Here is a 9,499-nt window from a genome sequence, read left to right on the forward strand (position 1 = left end):
AGTAAAGCACTTAGTATTGTGCCTGACACATAGTAGGCACTTTATAAATGATAGCTATTAATATTATTAGTAAAGCACTTAGCATTATGCCTAACACATGGTAGGCACTTAATAAATGTTCATTTCCTTTTCTTCCTTCCATGTAAGTAGCACAAAAAGTATCATCCTTATGTTATAAATGAGGAAAAGTAAGGCTGAAAAGAAGGAACTTACTTAGAAACAAACCCATAGCATCTGGTTGGGGCAGAACCCAGGTCTTCCGACACCACACTGCCCTTACTAAATTAAATACAAGTACTTTTATTCCTGATTTTTGTGAACCCCAAAGAGGATCTTTAAAAAAAAGTCAGAGAACAAGATTTGACAGGAAATTCTTCCAGGATTAGACACAGTCTTCAACTACACAGAAATTTCAAGTCAGTCTAGCTGAATTTCCCTCCATTGGGAGAAATAGGATGGAAAGGCAAGCCTATTATTGGCATGCCCTATCTAAAAACCACTGCATTTGCCTGCTCCGACTTCCCCTGTAATTTCATCTTGAATACTAAACAACATTCCCCACTCCAGCTGCAAACTGGTAAGTAGATACTGCATTCCTTCCCTGAGGACAAGGGGTTTCAATATTTAAGTGAAATGATCCCAGAGCTGGATAGCTCCTTTATTACTGTGGTTATGAGACTCAATTCATTAAAGTAAATCAACTCACTATTTTTAGACCTTTGAATGAAAGGAACTCACTGAGTGAAGTCACAGGAGACAGAAATGGAAGAATTCATCACTCCAACCCATGTCCACCCTCTAAGAGAAATAGTGACAAAGCTGCCCCATAGGTCTTTTGTAAAGCCCTCAAGAGAATACCTTAGAAGTGGCCACCTTTTGAATAATAACTGACAAGGAGATCTGGTGTGGCATAGTAGATAGAACTCTGGCCTTGGAGCCAGTCAGGGAGTCCTGGATTCAAGTCTTGCCTCCGAGACACTTTGGTTATGTGACCCTGGACAAGCTGAGGGTTTGATGGTTTGAGAGAAGCTCTCATGTTCTGTGCATCACTCTAAGATGATAAAGTGCAGTCTTTGTGCTGGTGGATGGAATTCTTCTTGGGAAGGGAGCTACATTGATGATATCAGAGGTCCGGGGGGGGGGGGGGGAAAGAAGCTAACATTCACATAGCAACTTAAGTGTGCTCTTTGCAGATCTAAATTTTAAAGGCAGAGTTTGAACCTAAGTCGTCCTAAGTCCAAAACCTGAACACCACTCTGCCCCTCACATAGGAAGCTGGGTTTTGCCGTAGTCAAACAAGATGGAAGAACTCTCACACTAATTCACTAATATTTCTACTAATGGAAAGAATAAGATGGAAGAATTCTCATACTAATCCACTAATATTTCTACTAATGGGAAGAATATGCTGTAGCAATTCTGAGAAACTTTAGCAGCAGAAATATAAAAGACAACAGCAGGAAACAGCCTGGATTTCTTCCCTATCTCTGAGTGAGGCTGGGAGCCCCAACTCCATCTGCCTTCCAATGGGACAGCATCACAGTTTTCTTTTGAGCAGCTATTGCCACAGACCTAGGGCTAAGGAGACCAGAGGTCAACCTATTCCCCTAGCTGACTTTGTCCACAAGTAGCCCTCATGACCAAAACTTTTGTTCCATGATTCAATTCCAAAAACACATCATCAATTCCTCTACGGCTTAAAGCACTATGTTAGATATGGGAAATACAGAACCAAAACGATCTAAATAGCTCCTGCCCTCAAGAAGCTTACAAGTTGTTTAGAAACTGTCCAGCTAAGTAAATACAAACTAGGTCTAAAGTAATTTATTGGAGGAATGCATTGACTACTTGGGGGAAAGAGACCAGGAATGTCTTCAGGTAGAAGGTGAAATCAGAGATGAGCCTTGAAGTGAGCAGGGGATTTCAAGAGGCAGAAATGTGTAGAGGGAACAGAGGTAAGGAATGGGATGTCCTATATGGAGGAGAGCAGAGAGGCTGCTTTGGTAGGAATATAGAGGAAGGTAGGAATGTGCAATCAATCTGATAGAATAGCCTATGGCCAGTTTGTGAAGTGCTCTGAGGTGCAAACAGGAGTTTGCATTGTAATTGCTTGAGGAGAGAAGTGATATAGTCAAACATGCATTAGGAATATCAATATGGTGGCTGAGGAGAGGAATGGAATCGAGAGGGAAGAGATGGTATGGAAAGGGAAGAGACCAGCAGGAGGGAGATCAATTAGGAAGCTATAGCAGTGTCTTCCAGAGTTGATTAAGACCTTCTGAGTAGAGAAAAGGTAGCAAAATAAATGGCATGATAATAGCTCCTACATAAAAATCTGGTTCCGTATTGAAAGGCCCACCATAATTTTTAGTGCTCTATCTTGAAAAACCATTCCAAGCTTCATCAGGTATCAGGTTATAAATCTACTCCCCCCAAAAAACCCTAGAACATTAGCTCTGGGAGGGATCTTAGTGGTCATCTAGTCCAAGCACTTCTTTTTACTGAGGCTCCAAGAGACGGCATGACTTAACCATGGCATCCTACATCTAGAACTAAGGAAAGGACCTATCAAAATATTTAGGTCAAGGTTACAAATGAGGAAACTGAGGCCAAGAGAGGGAAATTGCCTTAGGTTCACCAAACTCATAAAATAGCAGGCCTGGGATTTAAGATTCCAAGCTGGAACAGACCTCAGAGTTCACCTAGTACAATTCCTCCATTTTACAAATGAGGAAACTGAGGGGAAGTTAAGCAGCTTCATCATAGGGTCCAAAACCAGAGCTGGAAGGAACTCAAGAAGACATCTAGTCCAACCTCTAATTTTACAGATGAGGAAACTGAGAGAGGGCCAGAGAGGTGCAGATTCACAGGACTAGTAGTAACAGGCTGACTTAGAATTTATGCTGTTAGATGTAAAGCTGGGATGGACCTCAAAGGTCTTCTAGTCCCATGCCTTCATTTTACAGTGGGGAAACTGAGGCCCAGAGAGATCAAAGAATTTGCCCCAAGTGACACAATTAACATCATTCTGGTTCTCTAAATAAAAGATTGCCAGAGACAGATTTATTAAGATTAAGAACTTTGGTCAGTGTTTATGATCTCCTTCCCCCCAGCAAAACATTTCCTAAATATATATATGAACATGGTATTTCTAATATACAAATCTCCTGGACTTTACATGAAGCTTCTTTCACTGCCCTACAAAAGCAAAGAGATGAACAACAGACTGGTCCCCAGCATGAGCAGGTTTTTGGCCAGCACACCAAGTGAGAGCTCAAAGGAAGAAACACACACACACACACACACACACACACACCTCTCGGACGCCTGCTTAAACAGGTTACAGTATTGCTTTGTTTTCACACATACCCAATCCTGAAAAGAAAACAGCTCACTTTGACAGGTGACAACAGGTAAAACATTCAAGTGACTTTCTCAGCCAAAAGCCACCTTGGAGGCAGGTGGCTCAGGAAGCCCAGACAACACATAGCACAAGACATAAATCTCCTCCTCTCCCTCTCCCTCTCCCTCCCTCTCTCTCTCTCTCTCTGTCTCTCTCTGTCTCTGTCTCCTTCCCTCTCTCTCTCTGTCTCTCTCTCCTCTCTCTGTGTCTGTCTGTCTCTCTCCAATGAAAGCAAGGGCTTTTACAGTTTTACGAGCAGGTGAAAAACTCACTAGTGAAATTGGGGTGAGGAAAGGTCACCCAAATAGCAGCATGAAACCATAATCCTCAGCACAAATCTTTGAACTGAGGAAACAGGCTTGGGGTGGGGCGGGGGGAGATGGATTTAGAACTTTGGGCACAAAATACAAGCAAATTTTCCATATGAATGTCCCCTTTGGTAGAAATCCCCACTTCAAAGGTCCCTCCCCAAAGAGCTCCCAATCACATGTTTGGTATGTTTGGTAGAAATAGAGCAGATTCTTTAGTTCATAGTGATGGCTGATGTGTAAATAACACACATTCTTATCTTTTTACCTCATATGATCCGGAAACGATCATATGAGGTAAACGATCCAGAAGAAGGTGGGCAGCCATAGATGGAAATCCGAAATTCTAAGAAGTCTGAAACTAAGACCAGACCACAAAATTAAATTTATAGTGGGCAGAAGAAGCCAATTTATTACCTTTACATTAATTTTCTTCTTCCAACAACTCTTTGTCAAAAGGAATACCCCTAAGTAGCATGTAACATGGATCTCTCAGCACCTAGAGCTAGAAAGGAAAGAGAGCCCATCCCTCTCCCCATCCTGAGGAGGAAAGCAAGGGTCTCTGGGATGGGGACTGATCTACCTAAGGCTACAAAGAGAAGCAGTGTGAAGCTAGGAGATGAATCGGGGTAAATCAACAAGGCTATATTAAGTGCCTACTGTGTGCCAGGCACTGTGGTAAGCACTGGGGAGAGAAAGGCAAAGCAAAAGGCAGTTTCAATCCTTGAGAAGCTCTGATTCCAACTCCAAAATTCATTGCACAAACCATGTCACACTGAAACGTCCTCAAGAGATCACAGAATGTGGACGTTGGAAGAGACTTTAGAATGATTGACTCTAAACCCATTAATTCCCTGAGATCCAGAGAGAATGTTCTTGGAGGGCCTAGATCTTACAATTCTGTGTATTCCCCATAATACTAAGAGATAATTGTTAAATAGATCATCATTGTAGACAGAAGTTTGTACTTGGATTTCAGAAGATGTAGGTTCAAATCTTGCCTCAGATACTTACTGTGTGACCTTGGACAAGTCATCTAAACCTTCCACTTTTCAACTTCCTTATCTGTAAAATAAGATTAGATTCAACATTCCCTGAGGCCCCTTCCAGCTCAAAATCTCTGATCCTTGGATTCTATTACATTTGCCTTTGTTCTTTATATACTTATACATTTTGTCTCTCTGAACAAATTATAAATTCTTTGAGAGCAGGGACTGTTACATTTTTGTCATTTTGTCTCACCAGTACCTGGAACAGTGCCTGGCATGTACAGAGGGGGCTGGGCCTGCCAAGGCCAGCTCTCTATTCCCTAGCCTGAATTACCTCTCTCCCAGGCATATGAGTAAGGATATAATAAGCATTTGTTGATTCATTGGGTTGAAATCTCACCCCAGACACTTACATGGGACCACAAGCAAGTTACTTAAACTCTCTGGGTTTCTGTTTTCTCATCTGCAAAATGGGAATAACAAGATCATTTTAAGCTTACCTGAGTAGTCAGCTATTGTCATTACTGTTGAGGGACTCTGGGGTACAGATACGCCCACCGTTGCCACCACCACTAGACCCTTCTCCTCCCCCCCCCAATACTCATACATTAATGACATGCCTTCTGTATCTCTCACAATATTCTTGCATGTTGAAAATGACATTCATGTTTCTTAAAGCAATCTGTAAGCAAATAATTGCTGGTGACTCAGATGGTCTGGAATAATGCACTTTACTTATTCCCAAATGGCAGTCCCTGTCCATGGTTTGTATGATTTCTATTAGAATTAAAGAGAGAGTTGAGAATACACCAGCAAAGGCAAGTGTTGGAAGCATCTCTATAACAAGCTTCCAAAGCTTCCCCAGGACTGACACAAACCAGCATAGTGCTGTTGCATGTTATTCCCTTACTCAGGAAACTCCAGTGGTTCCCTCTTAGCCCCAGGACCAAATCTAAACTCCTCTGCTAGGTACTTAAAACCCTTCCAAACCTGGCCCCTAATTTGCTCAACTTCCACTCTTACTGAACATTATTTACCCCTCCATCTACATAGAGGTCCCCCCCAAATTGGGCATCTTGCTACTTCTCATACAGAACACTCCATCTCCTATGTCCACACCTTAGAACTGATTGTCCTCCATGTGCACGATGCATGCATGCCCTCTTCATCTCCCTCTTTCAAGAATCCCATTTCTTTTTTTCAAAGTTCAGGTCAGCTCAAGCACCCCCTTAGGCTGAGTCCTCTCTTGATCCCCCTTCTTTTAGTTCCTCGAAGACTGCTTTTTATCAATTTGGTATCTATTTAGCCTCTCATGTTTGCCTGTGATTGAGTTGTATTGTCTTCCCAGGCTAGACTGTAAACTCCTGGAGGACAGGAACTGCTTTCTCTTTGTACTCCCAGGGTCTAGCAAGGTGCCTGGCACATAGTGGGTTTTCTTCAAGCACACTGAAACAAAATCACTTTCGTAAAGAAAAAACATGACACCATTGGCTCCTCTTCTGGCAGTTCCCAAAAGGACAGCTCATTTTCTGATGGGAAGTCCTCTGAGACCAGACAGGACTCTCTCTATCTCTTTGTGCTCTGGACTTCGAGGTAGTTAAACCCAAATGAACTGCGGAGCAAAGCAGGGCAGCCTAGGAAATGCTAAAAATAAGCTCTAGCACACCCCCAGTTCTCAGAAGTAAAACCACAGTCAACAAGTTACTGCTTTCAATAAGATAAGACTGGAGGGGCCCATTGGCTACTGATACTGGAAACTTGCTACGGATTATAACCTTACAAACACAATGTGTTTTATTGGTTGTCTGGGGGAGGGGGAAGGGCAGAGGAGTATTTTCCCATCAGTACACTTGCCCAAAATGATAAGAGATGTTTTTAAAACTCTCAACTGTTCACACATGACAAAGTGGGTACAGTGAAATTTATCCTGCATATCATGATTTAATTAGTTACACTTCCAAAGATAAAGTCCAATAAGCTTGATTTTTCAGGGCTACCAAAGGCTTGGTTTTTTTTTTTTAATTGCTTAAAATTTCTTCTAAAGCCAAATACATACATACACACATACATACATACATACATGTACATACACACAGAGAAAGAAAGCTGTAACTTGAGCTGGACAATTTTTGCTGTGTCTCACTAAGTAGATAGGATTATTTCTCGAAGGAACAACTATCCCTCCTGCTTCATGGTTCTCAACCAGATGAGGCTATTTAGTCCAACAACTCCTGTTTTCTTTCCCAAAGGCCATCACCAAGTCAACAGCTCCTAGGCTTCCACTGCCCCGACCACCTTCCTCCACCTTCTGGCTCTCATTGCAAATTCAACTGGGGAGGAGGACAGCTGGATCAATCCACACTAAAGATCTAGACAGAGTTGGAGGGGACCTTAGGGGCAATTGAATCCCTATTTTACAGAAGAGGAAACTGAGGTCAAGAGAGATTAAATCACCCAAGGTCACATAGGATTAGAACTCGGGTCCTCTCACACTTCATTTTTTCCTTTGCATTTCACTGAATATATTACATATTATTATACATAAAATAATACAATAGATAATCATGATGTATGTTACATATGCATAAGTATATGTGTATGTGTATGTGTATACATACACATCTATATGTATCCTGCTTGAGAGACTGATATATGGATTTCCCGATAGCAGGAAACGTTACATCACCCCGTCATTGCCCCTGGTCCTCCTCACCCCTTGTTTGGTTAGGGATTTAAACAGGGATGGTTTGGAATGTATATTGTGACACCCTCTGCTTGAGAAGGAAACCTGCTGGAGGAAATCTCCAGCCACCCATCACCACCCCAGCAGCTCCCCCCCCCACCCCGAACTGAATCTGCCCCCCTGGCGAGAATTTCCTAGCCACGGCTCTAACAATTGGGAAAAATCGCACACATCAATCTACTCAGTGGCTCCATTAAGACCTGCGTTGTTCCTACGTGCCAGACTCCTCTGGTATTCCATCCCCTGGAACCCTGAATCACTTTGGCATTTGTCATTAAAGTTTTCAACGACCTGAGAGGGATTCTTGTCCTCGGAGAATCACCCTGATTAGAAAACTGTCATGCACAGAAAGCAGCGGACCCTCCTCTATTGATTGCGGCTCCTTCTCTCGCCTGATCAATGTTTTTCTCTTTCAGGAGGGCTGCTGACCAACCCCGGAGCAGCGGCAAGCCTGTATTCAGGTACTCGCTCTGGGCAGGTAAAAGTGCATAGTACTTCTCCAAAAAATACCTACAAGTGTCACACACACACACACACACACACACACACACACACACACACACACACACAACAGCAAAGGGTGAGAGCTTACTCTCCTTTAAGCGGTTTATAACAAGAGAGATAATCCCCACCATTCCTTCTGCCTAAGACATGCCCCGTGCACGCACAAGTCTCTAAACAGTCTACACTACTAATTTCTGAAACAAACAAAGAAAATCTGGTAGGCGAAGAAAGGGGGTTCTCTCTCCTTTGGCTTCAGAATCGGGCAGTCAGAGCAGCGGGAGACGTTGGGGCTCTCAGCATCCCCAGTCGAGCGCCCTTAGAGGCAGCAGCCCTCCAGCAGCTGGGTGGGGAAAGTCCGAGTCCCTTCTCCCCTCCGCTCTCCGGGACTCTAGGCGTCTTAGGACCCCAGGCGAGGTTGGCTGAGCTGCCCAAGGACGCTCCCTCTTCCTTTTCCCACGTCTGCCCCGGGCAGACAGATCGAGCGATGGCTCGGCTCTGGGAAATAAGCAAGTCGCCTCCCCCCAAACAAGTGGCACGCCTGTGAAAAGGCAGACGGGCACCGCTCCAGGTACATCGGCGCCCACAGACGAGGATCAGGACCGAGCCTTCTCGGGGAGAGGGATGGGGAAAGGGGCGCTGAGGCTAGCCGGCCACCACGCACGGGCGGATGGAAACTCACTCACCCGAGGAAACCGAGGAGCCAGACAAACTGGAGTTGCTGGACGCTGCCATCATCCCCCACTGGATTTCCCCCCTCGTCGCCCCTCCTTAGGTTCTGGTCCAGATGTGGCTGCTGCTGCTGCCGCCGCCGTTCTGGCGCTGCTGCTGCCGCCGCTGCCCCCAGCCCATGGCAAAGTCCTGGGGACGCAGAGCGCAGAGCGGCCGCCTCCTCCCAGCCTCCCTCGCCAGCGCCGCGTCCCCCCACCCCCTCCGGGACTGGGCTGCACTTCCTGCTCCGCCAGATGACGCGCGTCCAACGCCGCTATTTAAGTGAGCTTTCCTCCCTTCGCAGCTCCGCTTCGCGCGGCTCTGGGCGGCCCGCGGGAGGTGCCAGCGGAGCCGAGCGGAGCCGAGCAGAGCCGAGGAGCGAGGCGGGCGGGCGGGCAGAGCAGAGCAGCACCGGGGCTGCGGGTCCTCCTCCCGCGGCAGCCCCAGCCCCAGCTCGGCTTGAGTTTCTCCGGAGGCGGGTCCCAAGCTCCGGTGGAGAGCTGAGCCCGGGTCCCCTCGGTGCCCGCCTCCTCGCCAGCTCTGGGGCAGCCCCAGGAGAAGGAGGTGACACACACACACACACACCACACACACGCCAGACACACCGACAGACCCGGACAGACAGAACGGCAGCGCAGCCCCCTCCCCTCGTCCCGCCTCCTCCACTCCACGCGCCCACACAAAGGAACAGGGAAGGAGCTGCGGCGACCGCGATGCCAGGCGGCTGCTCGCTAAACAACTCTTCGGGCTGCAGCCCGAGGCGGTGTGGGCTTGAAAGGGGAGGCTGGGCCTGAAGGAGCCGAGATGGGAGCAAGTCCTTCGGACCAAGCCCTCCTTACCCCAG

At 46.1% G+C, this 9,499-nt stretch overlaps 1 protein-coding gene across 1 annotated transcript in view; it reads right to left on the reverse strand.

Annotated features, from left to right (window-relative positions):
• Positions 1-8,872, reverse strand: part of CHN2 (chimerin 2) — a 286,149-nt gene extending 277,277 nt beyond the window's left edge. The window contains exon 1 of the mRNA XM_069088634.1: positions 8,631-8,872. Within this exon, the coding sequence (XP_068944735.1) occupies positions 8,631-8,682 (52 nt within the window). The 5' untranslated portion in view covers positions 8,683-8,872. The remainder of the gene's footprint in view (positions 1-8,630) is intronic.
• Between the last annotated feature and the right edge of the window lie 627 nt (positions 8,873-9,499).

Source organism: Petaurus breviceps, unplaced genomic scaffold (genome assembly GCF_028583685.1).
Source record: "Petaurus breviceps papuanus isolate PSGF00001 unplaced genomic scaffold, PetGlider_PUasm1.0 185, whole genome shotgun sequence".
NCBI classification, from domain to species: domain Eukaryota; kingdom Metazoa; phylum Chordata; class Mammalia; order Diprotodontia; family Petauridae; genus Petaurus; species Petaurus breviceps.